This window comes from Struthio camelus, chromosome 4 (assembly GCF_040807025.1).
Source record: "Struthio camelus isolate bStrCam1 chromosome 4, bStrCam1.hap1, whole genome shotgun sequence".
Classification (NCBI taxonomy): Eukaryota; Metazoa; Chordata; class Aves; order Struthioniformes; family Struthionidae; genus Struthio; species Struthio camelus.
The window spans coordinates 67,083,601-67,105,127 of record NC_090945.1 but is presented as its reverse complement, the minus strand read 5'-3'; the positions used below and the strand labels follow the sequence as shown (position 1 = coordinate 67,105,127).

The following is a 21,527-nucleotide window of genomic DNA, read 5'->3' as shown; positions in this document are numbered from 1 at the left end:
TGGTTCACCCCTCCTCAGGCAACCTGAGCTCCCCAGACGCTAGCCTTCAAGCAGATACTTGCCTAGCACAGCACATTGCAGCCCAGAATACCTGGGCTCAACTGATCCAGAGGGCTCAGCCTCCCAAGAAGCTGAAACTACAAGCGTGCGTCGCCACTAACCCATCCTTCTACCACATTTCTTAATTTCCCAAACCAGGTCCCTAATCTCTCACTGCTTCTACCCTCCTCTTGCAGGCTACCTCCTCAAATCAGGATCCCAGCTACCTCCTATCCATCCCTCTGTACTGCATCTTCCTTTTCCCCATCATATGATGCTAGCCCCATATTTATTTCCTCCTTGCAGTGGATATTTGTCATCACTGCTTTTACCTCTTCCTCAGCCTTTACATCCTATTTCTCAGCACTTTCAGTACATATCCATTTCCTAATAAGTCCACATCTTTACTTGTTAAAGCAGCAGCTCACCTTAGGGCTACAGTTAAAGCCTACACAAGCACTCACAACCAATCAACTGATCCGAATTTATTACCTCTACAGAGATATTCCCTGCAGTTCATATAAGAAACTGCATTTGGGCAAATACCACTAGAACCGGCAGATCTTCCCTGTATGGAAGGGCTCAAAACCACAGGTTATGCAAAAGCCCATATGCAAGTGAAGTAGGGAATTGTTATTAATAACAGTGACATTCAGCATAGGCATAACATTTAAAACCTGCTGATATACCAGGTGAAACAGTATATATACACTATAGTTAAAGAACCACTTGCTTACACAAAAATAGGAAAAACAAGCCTTTGAAATAAAACAACACCAGAAGGGTGCAACTTTTCAAAAATGTAATCTTTTGAATCATTTCAAAGATGACTGAAATTGCAGGACAAGCCAAGGTTAGGACAGGCAAATTAAAAAGAGCATCTAACTACAGTATATATAGATTTACTGTCATTCATCTGTGCAGGAAGTGGAATAACCCAAGCTAATGAAGCATATCTTCTGATGTGGAAACATTCTGCTCTGCCACAGAAAATGACATTAACTCTATGGCAAAAGCTAGCATGGCAGCAGTAATATTCAGATGAAGGAATTCTGCCAAAACAAATTTTAAATCATTCTCTTCTTCTAAAAGGTGGAAATCAAAATCATTAAAAATGATTTGGCTTGTATTTCCATGCAAGAATAAATTCAGCTCAGACAGGCTTAGGTTGTAGATTTTTTTTTTTTTTAGCTCAGTTAGTTCCAGAAAGCAGGATTTTCTTTCGTATGACAAAAGCAATGCAGGGTATTAAAAACTTATTCCCCTGATATCCAGTACAACCATATTTATGCTGCATAAACAGAACAAAAATAAACATCCTCCGTAAGTAGCTTGCAACTTAACCATAAGATCAGACAACAACTGGAAGCTAACTGAAGCTGAAGGGTTTTAGGGAATAATAACACTAAGTTATATGGGGAGAGACTACCTATTTAGGCTACCAAAGCTAAGAAAGAGGGCCTCATCACTGTAGCAGGTATTTAGACATATTATTAGTAGATAACAGTGATGGAGAAGGGTATATTACTCTCTGACTCTTAATTGCTAGACTGAAATATGTAATGAGACACTGGGTACAAAACACAAATATTATAGTATATATTTTGTAAAACCCTAATACAAACACCAACATTTTTCAAAGTTTAGAGCGTTCTCACCTTGCTCCAGAAACCTGTCTTGTGAAAAGCATAGATCCCAGCTGGGTAACAGCAGCATCGTTATTTTCATCTAGATTCTTCAGTGACATGGCTAAAGTAACAAAAGGTCAGATTAAAACTATTACGAAGTTTCTCTTTCTCCAAAAGATAACCACAGAGGACAAGCTCTCATCTAACAATAAAAACATGGCCAAGTATTTATGTTCAGACACAATGAAAAGATGAATACTAATATTACGTTTAACTGTTTTCAGTTTTCCCACAATCTATCACCGATTCCTTCTTTGGTTGGATTGTATGTAAGGCAGAGATACTGCACAGAGGAAAAATACTACTTTTTGATGCTCAGCAGAATTTTTGGTTAGAACAAACACCTTGAATAGGATCTTGCTATTTCACGCACATCTCGCTATTTCACAGCATTAAAAGATAATGGCTGAAGCAACTACACCACAATTTATTTTTTAAAAAAAATCTATTTATTTATAAAGTATTATGACAGGCTAACATCTTTTGCCTGTCTTGACTACAATAAATGAACATTTTGGACAGGAGCAATTTTTTATAAAAATAAAGAGCCTGGGTCACAACTCTATTAGTCTGCTTTTATAACAAGTAACCTTACTGGGTTCAATGGCTTCATCTTGGCCTAAGAGTGATTTAATGGAGTGTAGCGAACAACGTCTAATATAAGAACTGTATGTGAAAGTGCATTACAAATGCACAGTGTATTAGAATTTTTTTTTAAGTTAAAAAAAAAATAACAACAACGATTACCTAGAGAAATGGGATTATGTGGTGTGTCCAACAGTCTCTCATTGTGGATATCTGCCAACTTTTTCAGCTCACTTGAAAGATAGGAAAACATTTCCTGGGGAAAAAAGGCATTATTTTTGTTATTAGCTATCAAATAGAGAAAACAGTATCAATTTCACAAAACTGCTAAGTCTCCACTACATCCTACAGGTGCCCAAGTGATCTGTTTTTATGTGCACCAAATAACTGGGCCAGACAGTTCTCTGAAATCCCTTTATAAAGAGCGAGCTCCATTTCCTGAACAACACAACTCTTCCCCTCAAGCTGGTCAAAAGCTCTCTGTCTGGTCTAATATATGTGCTCGGAACGTTAGTCATTCTCTCTGCGGCCCTGAAACTTAGGGAGGTAAAGTGTTGAAGAGATTTCCAGTTTTCCCCCTCATGCTAGTACCCTGTTGAATGAGCTGAGCTTCCTTCCCTCGTAGCTCCATAAGACACAGAGAATGAACTATCACAGATGGCCATGTCATGGCAAATTGCTCCTTATATTATTTTAATCTGGACTAGTATTAATAGAGAGAAAGGTAGTGCATTTTGCTACCACTTACACAAATCACAATTACCACCAGTTCATAGACTTCTTTTTCTGTACAAGAACGACAATACAGTCTTAAGAAGGATATGAGCATACATCTGAATGTATTTTGTTTCACACGGTACATTGTCCTGAATGTGCAGCCATATCGTGTAACCAGCCCTCCTCCCTATCCTCTTTCTGGGACTAACCCCTCCTGCTCAAGCCTACTACGCAACAGACTACAGAAATTCAGATAACACTTTTTTAGGTTGTTCCTTTATTGTGGAAAGTGTCATAAAATGGAGACTTAAATATTGGCTAAGGTACAAGTCACATTGCACATAATAGGCTGCTCTCCTTTCTTCATCCCTATTTTATTTCCTTCCCTCTTTCCCAATAATAATCTAGAGTAACTTCTCCTGATCTTCCTTACACATCTATCTTGTCACATCTCAACTCAAAATACCTATGGGCAGAGTGAGAATAAACACCATTCTTCTTAATGTGTTCTTTGGCTCTTCCTCTGTCCTTTCTCATGCTTAGTCTCTTATAAATACTAGCAAAAGATCTAGACGTTGGGTAGCCTTTTTAAGAGATACTAAACTCCAGATCTTTCCTCATTCTAGCCATAAAAGCTGTGCTTCTCATCTATGTCAATGTGATTACCTGTTTCAGCCTCCTGATAATTTCTGGACCTGACAAATGATTTTTCACTCTTTAAATAGAATTGCCTCCTCTGTTTATAGACCAGTATCCTGCTCTTATCTGTACACTGACAGGTACAAATTACGGTTTGTGATCAAAATTATGATCTTGAGCAGCACCTCTCCCCACAAAGGTCATATGAAACCAAATGAGTTTCCTGGGGGCTAGATTTGAAGAATGTTACAGCAGTTTTTCTTTAACTACTGCAGTGAACCCAGTCTCATCTCATGAGAGATCGGATGAACGCAGCTCCTGATCTACCCTTCCTAATACAATAGCATAGATTCAGCCAGAGAGAAGTACCACCATGTTAGTGACATAAATGAATGTGCACTGTCAATAAGAGCACAAAGCTTTTGTAATACTCAGAACAGTAATAAAAAATAATGGGACACATCTATGGTTAATTATCAGGACTATAAATTTGTGACAAATTATTGATATTTTTCAGAGGCTTTGAAATCAAATCAAGTGCTTTTGTGGTTTCAATTCAGCAGGGTTTATTTACAGTACACTCGCAGAAGTTGAAGAATATTTACTCAAATGTTCAGACACTTTTCCCTTCCTTCTGGTTCAACACGGAATATAAACACATTACTCATTTGTTATTTGCTTTGCCACAGTGAGCATTGCTAATGTGTTTAACCATTATATCAGTACTTTTTGGAATCCGATCTGTTAATTAATCTGTGCTCCCTCTGCTGGCTATTTACATCTACAATTGAAGCAAAATACTACAAAACTACACATTAACTGTGTCTACTATAGATATATTTATTGTTGAAATTAGTCCTGAGAAAAGCCTATATTCAAACAGTAAGAAATTCTCAAATAATTCATTTGCGTGTGTGTCACACCTAGAGACTATACCTACTGTATAAATGTAGAAAATGAAACTGATATTAAATACCTAGGTTACTAGGTCAGCCTTTGCATGCATAGGGATTTAGCAGAACAAGCGAGAACGGAGAGATGGCAAAGAAAATCCAAGGATGCATTTTTATCAGTTTGTCTCAAGCTACCTGAACACAAATTCAAAGCTACTTATTTTTGTAAACTATAATATTTTGCACATTTCCATTGGAAAGCCTCTAGATATTTTGTAAATAGTTTCAGCAGTTAAGCAGTTTGTTGTATAACAGACGAATGGCCTTTCCGAAAAAAGAAAAAAAGGCAATATTTTTGTGAGGTCAAATCTATAACCGACTTCTGTTAAAAAATAGTTGTTATGTGGAAAATTTATAAGCACCTTAAGCAATTATATTCAGTGATCTCTTCTATAATTTATTTTCTGTGGTAGATACTCTAGTTTTCGCAATTGAAGCCAACTATTATGTTAAAGTTGTATTGAACAACCCAGGCGCTAAATGTCAGTTATGTTTTATTTTTTAATTCACTCTTTCCCCTTAGAAACTTTTCACAAAGCCTCAGCAGACTAGTGGAATGGGAAAACGTCCTGTACTTTCTCCTGTTCTTCCAAAGTATTTCTAGCATCTAAAAACAAATAAAACTCTTCAAAAAAAAAAAAAAAGTCAGTATGCCAAGTGACAACTATTTGGACAAAACGGCCAAAAGTATCAAGAATTATCAAGAAGCTTTGTAACGATTCATTATTAAAGTACTTGAATCGTGCTGTATCTACATTATAAAACTATACAACTTTTGCTTTGTTTTAGAACCTTCAGGCTAAATATGGGTGACTCTTCATTTGTTGCTCCGGGGCAATAGGTCCTGCACAGAGGGATGGTTCTTGTCCCAAATGAAAACAGCTACAGGGAGAAAAGTAAAGGAAGGGCCAATAACTCCAGCGAAAAATCACAAGGGGGTGATACTAAATATTCCATCAGCCTCATACCAGCTGACAGAGACAACTGATGAAGGCGAGAAAACCTTTTCTGCATGGTTAAAACCATCCTAGTTTGCTCAAGCTGCCCTGCTTGCTTATGCTCTGGGACAGTTTGTAATACGCCTCCTCTGCTTTCCTCCCCGTTCCACTCTTATCTGAAAAAATCAAAGTTGTCCAGGGAGCAGCCACATGCTTATGCTGCTGAAGACAACACTGCAGAAGAGTAATTTTACAGCCTCTTTGCACTAGATACAGTAGATCTAGAGGTTGTAGATACACTACAACCTCTCATATGCTGCACATGAGACTGATTTGGTCGCATCTTAGGTACTTCGCAGTAGAGCTCTTTATAATGCAACTGTCATGGCCTCTTCTGCTTTGTGCATCAGACTGACCAGCTGCATCTGATCTGTCATCGGATCAGACCACCTGGCACACTGCTTCACGCACACAAAAGGAGGCTGCAATGCTGAGCATAGAGCCCTGTTAGCACATGCCCCAAAGAGCCCCATTAGAAGGCCTACTTTCTTGAAACGCAGCCAAACACGTGACAGAAGCTCGGTGCACGCATGCGTGAGTGTGTAGGTAATTCCCACACATCTCATGTAACCTCATATAGATTCTCTTGCATTCCAGGATAAAGAATTTTGTTCCTGAATATACAGTGTACTGGAAACTTTTAAAAATATAAAAGTAATTACAAAACATTTATATCATGTAAAACTAAACTAAGAAATTGTTCAATAACTCTCGCCAACCTTTTATGAAGAAACAACAGTACTCAGTCTTCATTTTATACATTTTAAAAAGTTCCTTTGTAACAACACCGATCAGCACATTCTCTCTCTTCGCTACTTTCAAGATCTTGAGATGTGACTCCTTGTTGGCCATACCTCTCTAATACATGCTCTATGCAAGCATACTGCTTTGAAGCTTCCATTCAAACCTGGCGTTTGTTTAACTACATAGCACCATTTAAGATAATGATTACATTCAGTTAAACTACATCCTGCCTGCATCCAGACGAACTGAGCATGGTTCTATATATTTCATACAAGAGGAAAATCCTGCAACATTCCCGTGGGTTTGACAAACTACAATGTAGCAAGCTGACCATACAAAAAAAGGAGAAAGTGTCCTTCATATTGAAATAATATTTGAATTTTGATATTTTTAACATCCGGTATTAAGAGTTTTTCTCTTATTTTTAAATTTGATCACAAGTAAGAGCAACAACGCAATCTCATGCTGAATTGTACAAATAATTCCTACTGGAATAATCCACATTTTCTTACCTCAATGGTAAAACATGAAATGTAAAACTAGTATTTTACTGAACTGTTAAAAAAAAAAAAAAGCAAATAATTTCCTCCCACTTATGTGGTTTAAAATACTTCAGACTGATACGCCATAAAGATGTAACAATGACTCCAGCTGATCACTCTTAGAAATAAGTATATAGACAGACAGAGATATAAAAAGCTCTGTTGCATCACAAGTAACAATTATATTTCAGATAATCAGAGCACCTTCATCATCAGATTGCTAAAGAAAGATTATTGAGGAAGTTCATAACTGCTGAAAACAAAATTAAACCACTAACTCTTTGGCAACATCAGTATACTAACTAGTTAAATGGACCAGCTGCCTACATGCTGAAAAATAGTTAACGGGTATTAAACCTGATATGGAATTTTGGTTCCTTGCTCTCCATCAATGCTGAGATGATAATTAAAGTCTACTGCTCATGATGTTAAGCAGTGTTGCCACTATATTTGCTGTACGTGGCCTCGCTCAGCCAACAAAATACATACCTGAAAATAGAGATGCAGGTTTAAGATCTGGTAATACAGAATACGAAACATAACATACTGAGGAAATCAAAGGAATTATTGCAAAAATCTAACCTTTACATAAGAGTTCACTGAAAAAAGAGCTCTTAACAGATTTGACTACAAATCCATTATCGTTATCTGCATTACAAAAGGACCTAGAATCTCCAAATGAGATCAGGAGCATACTGTTTTAAACACTACATAAACATATAAAAAGGCCATACTGACAAGCTAGACTAAGTGAGATTAAAGTTACTGCTGGTAGTCTTTCCCATTCTTTGTCTGGAGACATTGGGCTAAAAAAGATGATTGAGAACATTAGGCTTTCACATATGGCCACTTTTAGTCAGACGCTTGGGCAGCACGTGTGCATTACTCTCTTGCTCTTCCATCCTCAGACTCACTGCACCATTTCATTCCTCCATTTAAAAACATACAATCTCATACTCTTGGACAATTACAGACTCCATGGAGTCAGCCCATTGGAAAGCTGCTCAGATAATCTTCCTCCTCCCCATTTTATGAATTGTATGAATTTAAACAGTTCATACATGTAAAAGAAAGCTGCATTGGTCCTTTATTTTCTTGCGTCCAAGAGACTAATTTCTTCTCAATAATATTCTGGGCTTTCTGGTTTGAGTTCAAATAACCTGAAATAACACTGAAGTGAATAAGAATAAGGCAAAATGAGAAAAGAAAAAAAAATTGTTGTTTTTTATAGCTGACTTTTTGTGTGAGTAGGTGTAGCTGCACCAATATAGAAAGGCGTACTCAATGTCAAGCTATAAATAGCTCCTGCTGAGAGCATAATAGCTCTGCCTCTGCTTTCACAGAGCGCAGGCAATAAACTATCACTATTACATTTTAACAGTTCGGAAGCAAACACATTTAAACAAAAAAGGTTTCTATTTCTACAGCAAATCCAATAAAAGAAACATATTTATGCCATATATAAGGCTGTGTTTATGGAGCATATTCACACTTGAAATAAAAAGACCTGAAGTTGTGAAAATGTAATGTTTCATTCACGTTAGAATCCTATTTCCAAGAAAATTATATAATCTGAAATATAAAGCTATTAATACATTGTATTTATTAAAGAATTATTATTTATGACTTGGGTAGTATTTATACTGTCTATTATGTATTTGCATCCAGTATAAATCTAACAATCAAAATCAGCTGTGCAGAAGATGCAATAAATTCACCTGAGATTCTTCAGAGGTAAAAGAAAAAAAAAGATAATTAAAATAAAAAATAAAAAAAAGATACAAACTATGCACGGCAGTAAACACAATGTTAAAAAATTGGTTCCACTAGCAGCAACACTGATGACTACTTTCAGTGTTTCACAAGTCATGTCTTCACATGTTAATTGTGCAGAACGCTTTTTTTTAGCCTTTGTAAAGCAACTAAGCTGTTTTTCTATATTCTAGCTACTCCCATAGAAACCCAATTCCAGCACAGAGTTCCTGGATGCCTGTATAAGCAGCTAGAAACAAGTCATAGCATCCGGCACTATTGTCCTGACAGATAATCAGAGGCACCAGCAAGCTGTCAGCAGGAAACAACTGGAATGTATTTCCTAAGTAAAATAATGAAACAGATCATGTATGAGTTAAAGCTATTAAGTTATGGCACTTAATCCACAGCTGCTTCTTACCTAAAGCTCTCTACAAAAAGAATACTCTAAGTTAAAATATACAGCTAGCAAAATCAGGCCTCTTAATGTAAGAAAAATATCAGAAAAATATCGGCAACTCAAGATGCACCGGTTGCAGCCCTGGGCCAACCTGAATGTTTGTGCAATGCAGTCTGCGAGAGGGAGGGAAGAAACCTAGATCTGTCTCTCGATGAACACCTTAAAAGACAGTATCCTTCTCTCTCTGTAGCCATGTACGTGACTTAACCAGAAGCTGTGATTGGATCTCCAGAGAAAGCAGTACGTGAACATATATTTAAATACTGTCATAGTAACAAGGCACAACAGGGCCAAATGAAGTAGCACAGAAATCCCCAAGCTAGCTCTGAACGTGCTGGACATCCGCTTAGCACAGTCCACGCTTTGGTCCTGCAAGCAGTGTGACCACAGCACTTAGTTTCCACTTCTTAGATTAAGCCTCTCTGGGCACAACTCTGCTGTATTAACTCATACGGAAAAACAATACATATGAGCACTGTAGAAGACAGTACAGAAATTTAGTTTAATTTTCTGGCTGGGAATTCAACATGTAAACCATGCTTCATGAACACCATTTGGCCAACAAGTGATTACATCATACTAGTTTTCCAGATTAAAAGGTGTGAGCTCAGAAGAAATTCCACAGCTTTCCAGACAGAAACTGGATTTACAACACAAAAGAGGTTCACAACAGGAAGACTTTGTTAACTGATGACTTCAAGAAAGTGCTGCTTACCTTTCTCTCTTTCAGTAACTGCTTGTAGCCACTAGTACCTAGAGAGAGAAGTGTAATGAGGACATCTAAAGAAGGAGATGCAGATGCTCTTCCTGAAAAAACAGTAGATAGATTAAATTCACAAAAAAAATTGTATGAAAGAAGTCTAACAATCAAGTTATTTACAGTTATTTTGTATGCATGTACAAAATCAGTCTGAACTATTTACCTGGGTACATTTTGCTGATCTCCTGAATAAAGGAATCACTGAAGCCAGCAATGATAGCACCACCTACTGGAACCATAAAATTTTTGTCCAAGCTCTGAACAAAAGCATCTATTCTGCCTACTCGAGCACCCTTTACCAAAAAAAGGGAACAAAACCCACAGCATACATTAAGGAAAAAGCATTTGATAGTATCATAATTACACAGTCATGTAAGTGAAATAAATTTCATTTCTAAAACACACTCAAATATTGTATTGTAATGAAAAACTAAACATTGTAGCATTATCTTTTCTCAGCGTTGCTAGTTAATACCATTATTACTGTTTGTTGTCTGCCTACATAATGCCCTACAAATTCCTGTTTTGCTGTGATTCAATATATCGATTTTAGTTCTTGCAAATCTATAGACCCTTTTTTTTTAATGCACATGGAATTTAATGGTAATTATACAGTTAAAACTTCACAATCCAAAATTTTTCATAGATTCTTACAGTAAAAGGGCTTCATCAGGAAAGAGAAAGATTTATCTTGGTACATATATATAATCTGCATTAAAACAAGTGGGCTGTGATAGAACTCCTTCATATGAGGCTGTTTGCAGTATGAAGATCCAGATGATTTCCCCACAGCGGATTTCCCCATTTCCCAGAAAACAAAATATCATTATATCTAATTCCATCAGATATTCTCAAAGGAATAAACGTAAATTCTGCAATATAGCTTTCATTTGACCAATATGCCGCTGTGAACTGAGCAATTAAGTACGCAGCATAACAGAACCTGGAGAGTACATTCAAGTACATCGCTACTACATTTTAAAACCAAGAAATAGAAATAGAGCTATTACCTTAGCAAAAACAATGAAGAAAAAGCAGATCTAACTAAAACATAGTTATTATTTCTATGTTTAAATAGCTTATTGAGTGAGAGAAGGGAAGAAGCACTGAAGCACTCAGGAGTTTGTTGGCGTTTTGGTGGGAAGATGAATGCCAGCAGCTATCATTTGATTTAGTGAGAAGAGAACAGAGGAAAAATGAAAAGGTCTCAAAAGCTCCTTCCTGTTACACTCTTGCAAATTCTGTTCGTGCTGTGCTTATGCCCATATTCCTGACTATTCATTAATAACTATTTCCTCATAGAGGGTACGTTTCCTATTGGAGGAAATACCTTCTAAAAATGAATGTGAAACAAATCATTAGCTCCAATGTATAAATTCCCATAGCCAAAAACCAAAATAGGAAAACGCAAACCACCTGTCAAAGAAGCCAGGGGAATTAAAAAAAAAAAAAAAAAAAAAAATCACACACAAAAACCAATACACTAACAAATCTATTTGTAGCTTTGTAGTTTGGAAAGACTATCATTAGATGTGATATATATATGATAAAACTCAGCAGTTTCACAGCCCATTCATGCTAGAATTTCACTAACCTTGGAGGTAAATACAGTAAGTCTGCACCAAGCACATGACAAATACAGCATATACAATTTTCTATTCCACATAACATTTCTAGTTTTCTCAAATTCCTACAATCTCAAGATTGTACAGAAACTGTAACATCACATTCCTGTGGTAATTTTATTCTAATCAAAAATATAGTATGTTATTAAATGGGTATAGACCATCTTGATATATAATTACCAGCATGCTTTAAATCCATAATAGTACAGAAACTCACGGATCCTATTAAAAAAAAAATTCCCCTTTTTTTTGATATGGGCAACAGAGAGAAAAGAGAAATGCTGAAGAAACAGCACAAACAGACTGCAGTGAGCAAAAATGCAAGAACGGTAAGAGTTTCATGGCTGATCTTACTTGTTAAGCAGTCTCCTTTTCAAACTAAAAAAGTAACAGAAATGAAACTTTTTTGAACAAAACACTGAAGGTAACCCAGTATCCTCCGCTATTCTCTTTGGCAACAACATCTGTAACAGTGACAATGCCTATATAGTGTTGCTGCACAATCTTGTTCCTCAAAGGAGAATCTGTAACTCGCATTCTGATGAAGACTAAACCCCCCATGCAATTATGGCACCTTTTTGCATTGCATTCATACATTTACGAAACATTTTTAAAAAGCTTATGAAAGATATCTTTGCATTATGAAAGATACTTTAAAGGAAATGAAAGCTAAAAAACTTGTTTTAGTACATAAAGATAACATATTTAATATTATTTGGTTTTTGAAGTTCTGTCGCCCTCTGCTCCATGTTCTTAAAGATCAGATGTGCATGGGATTAGTCTCAAAGCAGTGAAACAGCTGATAAAATATACTAGTGTTGTCTAGAATAAGAGATTTACTCATACTTTTTAAATTTTATTGTTTGAAATACATGTCTCCTACCTGCTGGATAAGATGCATACACTTTGAAGACTGAACTCCGTATGCATTGTTGACAATATGGGGAATGTCATAATTAGCACAAATCACAGCCAGTTCCTCCAGTCTATGAACATAAAGTTATAACTTAGAGAAATATTTATAATCATAAGTTATGTTACAAATCAGAGCATTACAAGACTAAAAGGTCTACAAGAAGGTCAGAATGAGAAAAGAAACTTCTCTGATTAGTACATTATGGTAGCAGTGGTCACCTTAAGCTATCAAGTTTAAGAGAATTCTACTAACTCTTATATATACTAAAAATGGTTGACCAGGGCTGAAATTTTCATGCTTTGCTAAACATTTCGTCTAGAACACACAGCAAACAAATCCCAAATCATTTTGCTTTGAATATAAACTTTTTTCCCATACTACTCTAATGATTAACAGTTTCAAGTATTTCCATTTTTTTCCTTCTCTTATTTTAATATTCAACCTGAAAATGCACTCCCCTCCTTTGTCACCTCCTGAGACTCAAAGGAGCAATAAGCTAGCTTCTGCCAAGTACTAAGAACAGAAAGGGCTCCTGACTTTTTCCTTAAAACTATTCCATTGAGTAAGTAGATCCATGTTACAATACAGGATCACGCTGGTAAAAGTTGAAAGAGATTATGAGATCACGCAAGAGAAGCAAACAATTAAGCGCACCACTTGTCTGCTTCCATGGATTGTATTTAAATATTAAAAAAACCAGCTACTCATTTCAGAAAAATAAAGTATTAATATAAGCTTGTCTACTGCTCAAATTCCTCAAAGTCCTGAACAGAACTTAAAGAAATATTTTCCAATTCTTTCTTGTTTTCCTCTCTTGCTTGTAAAAGTTCACAAAGAAAACTTTGCTCTTTTTTTCTATAAAAAAGTAACAATATATAGAGTTCTATTAAGTAAACAAAATAAATACAATCAAAACAGACTTTTTTCCTTTAAGTGAATATAGTAGCTTTAGGGGTAACTCACAGCAACAGCAGGTAAAAGAGAAGTGGTTAGAGAAGTGGTTAGAGAAGTGGTGTTTCTCTAAGGAAGAGGATTTATACAATAGTGTCTTGTTCCAATAAAGATAAGTAATATTTTAAAGGAAAGCTATAGCTACACAGCCATAAATCTCCTCTCGTCTTTTAACAATCCTAAGCTCCCTAAAATTAAAAAAAGAAAAAAAAATCGTAACTGAAGTCTTAAAAATGTAGAAATGTTTAAAACAGTCATATAAAATGGTACTCTCCAGAAACACTGTATGCGATTTACCTCCCTACAGGAACATGAACATTAAGGCCTTCAATGGGTAAATAGTTTAAATAGAAAGTGCACTCAAATCCTCCTGTATCTGCAGTATACCCTAACACAGTATCACTACCTAATATTTCAGTTCTTAGTTGCAGAGGACAAAATAATTGCGTGGCAAAAAGAAGAGGCTGATAAAGAAAAGATTCATTTATCCTAGCTAACAAATAAACTATTCAATTTTGATAGCTTTGAATTAAGTCAGCTAATAGATGTGCAACTCAACTTCAAGTAGTGTTCATAGTATTCTGACAGATACTATGTTTTTACTTTCCCTCTGGCAACAGTTAACTAATGTTAAATACTGTTTTTTTTTTTTAAAGGCAAGAAAACAGAAGGAAACATTTTTACTCATTATGTTTCAGATTCAATAATGTTTCTTTTCTATACCTGCAAAGGTTCAACTACATTTTCCAGATAACAAAGTAATTAACAAAAAATGTACTGGAGAGGAACTTTAAACATAAGTCTTTTAAAATTTGTGATAAATTCAAAAAAAAAAAGCAATATTCATTTTGGAAAACTAACTCAACATAACCAAGTACTTCAGCTACCCCTACTTCAACATGTCATTTTCAGTTTGAAAGGTTTTTCCAATAGTTCATAACCGAGCTACATAGTAATTAATATCTCAAATACTCTATTTCCCGTTAATGACTGTATTGCTCATCTCTGTTTCAGCTAGTGCTTGAAAGTCATCTTTGTAGCTACTACAGAAGTTACGTACATGGACACATAATATTAGGAAAGAATGCAATTTATTTTAAGCTTCTCTTAATGGTGTTTTAACAGCTGGAAATTATAAGAAGTAGGATCATGCAATCAGGCAGCAAATGTTCAAAGCAAGATAAGTTACACCAGGGCAAATTATCTCTTATACTTGTACAGCACATCTGCCTTAAACATTTCCAAGAGTTTATTTATAACAGTATATCTTAATTAGCACTAAGAATATCAGCATAATACAGGAAAAGGGTAACTCTAAAAGAAACTTTTATTGGCTGCAGCATTTTGAACTGGTTTAATGCATAGCCTAGCATTAAAAAGAACAAGAAAAAGTCATCAGTGGGCTAAAGGAGAAAAGCAGAAAAGACAACAGTAATATCAAGTTGTAGCATTAATTGTATAACTATATTTTTTGAATTATGTTTCTGTGAAAACTTACTTTTACTATTTCTGAAAATTACAAGACAAACCACTGCAACCGTTAACATTCATTTCACCCCAGGAGTGCAATAGTAATCTCTCAGTCATATAGCAGAAGATAGACCTTCTATATTACTCCCACTTTTACCTTCTGTATTATTCTCAATTTTCTAATATACCTTTCTACAAGTGAAATATCATTTCAACCTACCATTTCCCTTAAACTAGGGGATAAATGTCTCTTTGCTCTACGAATTGTTGGCAGTAATTAAGCAATTTTAGGGAGATGGACCTAAAACATGCAGGTTTTTTACAATGGCAAGAACTAGCATACTTCTTATGAAGACTACTTACCTATCAGGTACCCTTGGAGCAAAGCAAGAGGTTGTAGAATGAACACAGAGAATATTTTCAGCACCAAGAGCTTTGATTTTAGCCTCCACTGCTTTGACGTCTGTCCGTAGCTCATCACCTTCCAACACATTTTCTATCACCACAGGTTCAAAGCCTAACCAACAAAAACAAGACCCAAAAGCATATCACGCAGTAATCTCAAATCTCGGACTAACTGTGGGTTTTTTGGTTTCAATATAAACTTGAAAAACCAATCAGCTTCATAATCATCAGGTTCTGTTAAAAAAAAAAAAAAAAAAAAAGCCGCAGATGTGACAATGTCTACCATGATCATTTCATGGTGAATTGGCTTTTATCACAAGTCTCTCATTTCAAATTACTTCTTCTAAAATAAAACTGCCTATATTTGACCTCATTTTGAAAGTGAAACTTTTCATATATAAAAAAAATCCTTGGATTTTACATTTCCAGAAGTCTATTTAAAGATGTACAATAGTTGAAGCTCATAGGGTTATTTTTCACGGATATATATGAAAAAATTTGGAAAAAAACCAGCAGGGGGTTATCCCCTTTTTCTAAATGCTGGTGAAGGCACATCCGGAATTTGGCTCCAGTTTTGGAACCTGCAGCTCAACAGGGATGTTGAGACACTGGAGAGGGTCCATAAAGGGCCACCAAGATGACTGGGGGTATAGCGAACCCAGCCACAACTTAGAGAGGCTGAACTTGTTCAACCTGAAGAGGCTAAAAGGAAGATCTAGTAGAGCCCACAACCACCTGAAGAGGAATTACAAATATGAAGAGGCAAATCTTATTGGTAGGATATAATAAGAGGCAACTTCCACAAAATTTGGCTTGAGAGGTCCAAACTGGAGAGTAAGAAAACTTTTTTCATTAGAAGGACAGTGCAGCACTGGAACAAGCTAGCCAGAGAGGTTGTGGAATCTCCGTCCTCAAAAGATTTTCAAGATTCAGCTAAACAAAATCATGGCTGACCTGTTCTAGGGCTGGTGACATGCCTCACTTCAAATGAGAGCTTGGACAAGAGACTTCCAGAGATCCCTTCTAACCAACACTTCTGCAATTCTGTGAGTTTTTAAATGAATCTAATTTATCAGCCAATAACGGCAGATCTTTCTAATGAAAGTAATTTGGCAAATAAATTTTCATATATTTAGCCCTCAGACTTCAGCTATCAGACACTAAGGAACAGGAAAAGCCCTACAATTGTGTGCACCTTCCTTGATTTTTTTAGTGACACTCAGTATACGAAATAAATTACATTACTTCAGCAACTGTTCTGAAACAGAGCAAGAATTAAAACAATTTTCTTCACATGGCAGGAAGGCATGGGATATCTCTGCGTAAGACCGCTTATTTGCATGAGTTCTGTACTGTGTTTTTGTTAGTCTCCTATTAACATTTTCACATATCCCATATTCCCTGCTCCGAATTGTTGCAGAAAAGAATTTTCATGTAAAAACTTGTCCACTCCTGCTTCTTGTGTAATGACTCAGAATTTTACTACTGATTTCTTAAACACCAGAGTGGAGCCTATTATGGTAGTTGCTCAAATTTCCAGTTTCTTAAAATAAAAAACAAAAATCATAAAACCATATATTCCCTTCCTCAAACAGATGTGGCTTGGCAGCATCATCATATTAGTTGAACTGATTTTTACTTTCTGAAAAATCTGAGAGATGCTTAATTTACTGAATGAAAGTAAAGGGGAAGGAGGAGGAAGGGATAGATGAATGATTTATTGATGTTGTTAGCCTAGACCAGTTTTTGACTAGTGATCTACAAGTAAGAGATTGCTTTTGATAACTGTTAGACATCTGACACCTGCTTCTCTCCTTCTTAGCTGATAATTCTTCAATTAATTTTGTAATAGCTATCTTATTAAAGAACTCAAAAATTTTAACACACCAATTATATTTCCTCATAACTTTCTCTATTATAAATCTAGTTTTCCTAACGTGCTGTTTTAAACTGAGCATAACATTCTGAAAACACTTCACCTTTCTTATATACACGGTCTGTATCTTCTGATCTGAGTCCTTTCAAACACATCTGCATGTTATCTGGACAGAACCAAGGCCCTGCTTCCAGCCTTTTAGTCATTTGTATCTAACAAGTCTTTCATACAAAAAATAAAAGTTTGCTGGGAACTAGGACCAGAATCTATGCCACACTTCACCCAGGGTAACTGCACTGAGCTGGAGAATTACGGTCTCCCTTCCTTGCCCTTTCTCTGATCTCATCAATCTTTCTGCAGGAGAGGAGAGCTTGAGTGTGAGAAGAGACTTCTACCCATATCTTATAGTCTGGTGGACAAAGAATTCCATCTGAGAGAAATTAACGTTTAAACATCCCGTAACTAAAAAGACACCAAATTCATTTCTTGAGTGAGCACTGCCACTACAGATGGACAGCTTGTCACCTCTTGATCCTAGCCCCCAGGACACCTTTGTTTTTTGCACAAATCTAAGAGAGATTTGAGCCATGAACCCAATTTAAAAAAAAAAAATTCTCAGATGGTAATTGTGCATCCAGTTCTATGAGTGTACCGGAACCTCCTCACTATTATCTTCCCTGTTGACTACTTCACGCACCTCGCTAACTCTGCATACTCCCTAAAGGAATTCTGTTCCTTCAGGATTCCTGTGCATTTTATAAGGAATTAAGATGGTAACCACATCTGTGATTCAAGGTTAGAAATCAAGTGCATAGAAGTAAAGCACTTAGAATTACTATGCATCAGGTCTCTTCTGGATCTCACTGCATGCATGTGCATTCAGGATGACTCTGATAGCTGTAGTTTTAAATTTGTTAGAATAGCGCGCTCCATAACCAGTCAACTCCCTCTTACCTGCAGTAATCATAGATTTAAAGCAAGATTTCTGGTCTATACGTGGCCAAATAATGTATTTTGCCTTTGGTCTCTTGTGCCGCAGCGTTAAAAAACACAGAGTTAGACTCATTCCAGTTGCCATAGGAACCACAAAGCAATTGGTCACTGTCCGGACACCTGCACATAGGAAGCAAATCCGAAATTAACTGAAGAGCACGTGGTACGCCCCCTGCAAAAGAGAAATGCTTTTAGCATTACACCTACCAGCCAGCTTTATAATATCCAGAACTACCGAATTAGTAAGTTTGTTCAAAAGGCTAGACCCTGCAGCTTTAGGCTGGACAGCCGAAATATCACCTGACCTTCCAATTCCATGGATCAACCTAAACAGAAAAAGTTGAAAACATCCATCAAGATTTTTCATGTCCCAAAGCAATACCTCTTCTCTTCCTGATTGAAGAGAATTTAGTTTGCTACACAGTTATGGAAAATGCTATATCCAATGCGACCTCAAAATTTGCCATGAGTCCCACTATAACAGATTACATGTATTAGCATGAAACTTTTTTTTTGAAAAGAGTAGATTAACAACGCTCCATTAAGCAAATAAAAACTGAGAAGGCTCACAGTAGCAAGGCCTCTGGCATCTGGCAGGCTTGCTTTCAGGGAGACTTTGAAACTCTAGCTCTTCTTGATGTCCATTGAATTAGCGTTATAAATGATGCCACATTTGTACACACAACTCCAAAGAAAACAAAAATCAGTTGCCTACAGTGCAGTGCACACACGGGGTATTGGAGACAGTCCTCTGACAAATGCTTCACCCTCACAGGGCAATGAAACGTTCACATATAACGTAACAAAATGTCCTGAAAAACCTTTAGGTTAATGTATCACCTTGCCCATCTTTTTCTACATCTTCACTGCATCTACCTTGTTCTACTATTCAGAATTATGTATTGCACAATACTACCTCTCTCTGCATTCTACATTTAGAAACTACAATTACAAATGTTGGATATTATTTAGTGCCTTTCGGGATTGAAGAATTGTATAATCCTTTATAAAATATAAACTTGGAGAAATAACTTTACCATTGCTGAAATGCAGCAGCTGCTCAACTACGCTAGTAACAACACACGTCTATTTATGGCTTTAATTTCATTTTTGTTTTGGGAACAGAGTGAAATGCAGCCTGATGAATGGATGGAATTCAAAACTTCTAGGAGCAGTTTTACAGTTTAATTGCTTTTCTCACATTTCAAAATAATTACAACAATAGATTGATAATTAATTGAAACTTGCACCTAATTCTTACTCTTCACTTCCCTTGTTCCTTCTGCTACGTGCTTAATAGCCACCCTATACTACTATTTTTTCTTTTCTACATACACATACTCCTTTCTAAGGAATCCTCCTCCCTAAGACTGGTCCCTGGCACCTACAAAGCTGAAAGGAAAGAATGCCTGAGAACCACCTCCTGGTATTCCAAACTCCCAAATTCACCTGTAAAACTTGCTGCACAAGTAAACGGAGTGACAGAAAGCCCCTTAGAAAGCCCTGCCTTGCTATTGCTGACACTCATACGAAGGTGAGATGTCAGCTGAGCTGTCCCAGAGTGGCAGTAGCTAAATGATAGTCCAGGCTCTCTCTGCCAAGAAATTGGACGCGACTTATCTGGTGCTGTCAGAAAGCAACACTTACTCAGCTACTCTCCTCAGTGTGACCCCTACCGCCCTTACCACACATAGCTCAGTCAGACTGCAAAGCAGTATACAAAATGAGAAAGCCAAACTTGTGTATTAGTGAATTTCTTCATTAATTTTTCATGGTACTGTGAGGCTTTTGAAAGCTGATAAGCCTAAAGTAATTCAGCTTCCATACGACAAAGCTTACTAAAATTCTGGTCTCTGATATGTTTTGGTGCAAATATTTTCCTGGACTGTCTCTCCTTGAATTTTACTTTGTTTCATTCAGTACAGAACACTGCTGCAACCCGCCCCGCGCCCCCCCCCCCTAAAATCTTAATAAACAAATTCATTCAGATCCTCCAGAATTTTAGCATCCAAAGTATCCATCAAGCATCAGAAGAGCCTCAAGCTATTAAAATCTTGTCTTTATAGGTCTGCATACCTCAAAAGAAGTCAATTCCAGTGGACTGTATTTATACGGACATCAACTAACCACCATCAGAAAAATATTAAAGAATGTAACAATCAAATACAAAGAGCTGTTCACTAGAGCTGCCAGTATGTTACAACTACAATATTTAATAGTTTTGAATAGTATACAGATGCTGAGCTGTACATGGTTAAAAGGCAAGTAATGCATAGATTATTTTAAAACAGGGAGATCTTTGCTTCTATTGCAGGCAATCAACTCAAGATGTTACACTTCTACCAGCTGACTATACAGGAGATAATCTTGACAAAAGATTTTTGTTACATTCAAGACTTCCCAATGAGTTATTAATGAAAATTCAATACAGAAAGTTGTATCAATTCAACATTGCATTACATGGTTTCTCAAATGCTGCCAAAGTTTCAGCTAACATGATGTAATAAAATAAGCACTTTGGAAACATTAATAATAAAACACAATAATTCAAACTGCCAATAATTTGTACCTGTAATGCCTTCGGGCAACCAGTCCTGACGCCACTCTTCCTTCCCGCTCACCCACACCACAGTTGCCCAGAAAGTTGTTGCTATCCATTATAGCAAGTTCATGAAGAAACAGTTCAATGGTACTCTCATCCCATCCATCTTCAGGACACTTCCCCTTAACAACAACAACAACAACAACAATAATATAAAGCTAATTCCTAAACCTGGACAATTAAAAATTAACACATCTTTGTATAACCCGCTTTATTAACATTCCCCTTCTTTTCTGTACTGAACACTATTTGTATAGTATTTTGACACCATTTCCCACTTTTTATTATCCAATGCTATGATGCTGTATTAAGAGAAAAGTTAAACAATAAATTTTGCATATATTCAATGTAATTACATTAGCATATCCTGATATTAAAATAGAATATTTTTCACTTTCAGGTACTCTTTAAGGTACACACAAAACCCCCGCAGCACATACTAGTTAATTGCTCTCTAGAAGAATGTAGGTTATTTGATGTATACTTGAACATCTAACACTACAGGTCTACAACTGAGAAAGCTGGAGAAAAGGGAGATAATTGGAATATTAAAGAACTGAATCCATTAATTGATGAACAGAAGTGAAATACCATTTCAGTTGTAACATACCTTCCTATATATTTTTTTTTCTAGTTATTGCCTAAAGCCTAAGGAAACCACCTACAGAGACTAGTCTATCAAAGTCTGCAACCAGATACACATTTGTGCACTCATCTCTTTCTGTCCGGTGTTCAAAACTGCACTCATCTTTGCAAATTGCAGAAGTGATCCTCAGAGGAGAGGTGCTCTAAACCCATAAAGCATTGCTATG

The 21,527-nt window shown here is 36.4% G+C and overlaps 1 protein-coding gene across 2 annotated transcripts in view; it reads right to left on the bottom strand.

Annotated features, from left to right (window-relative positions):
• The window catches only part of SEPSECS (Sep (O-phosphoserine) tRNA:Sec (selenocysteine) tRNA synthase), a 28,881-nt gene that overhangs the window by 6,287 nt on the left and 1,067 nt on the right, over nt 1–21,527 (bottom strand). For both annotated transcript variants that reach the window (XM_068943263.1, XM_068943264.1), the window contains exons 2-10: nt 20,683–20,837; nt 18,321–18,439; nt 18,075–18,233; nt 15,203–15,356; nt 12,386–12,488; nt 10,041–10,170; nt 9,833–9,924; nt 2,475–2,568; nt 1,698–1,788 (exon numbers count right to left, since the gene is read on the bottom strand). In XM_068943263.1, the coding sequence (XP_068799364.1) occupies nt 1,698–1,788; nt 2,475–2,568; nt 9,833–9,924; nt 10,041–10,170; nt 12,386–12,488; nt 15,203–15,356; nt 18,075–18,233; nt 18,321–18,439; nt 20,683–20,837 (1,097 nt within the window). The remainder of the gene's footprint in view (nt 1–1,697; nt 1,789–2,474; nt 2,569–9,832; nt 9,925–10,040; nt 10,171–12,385; nt 12,489–15,202; nt 15,357–18,074; nt 18,234–18,320; nt 18,440–20,682; nt 20,838–21,527) is intronic.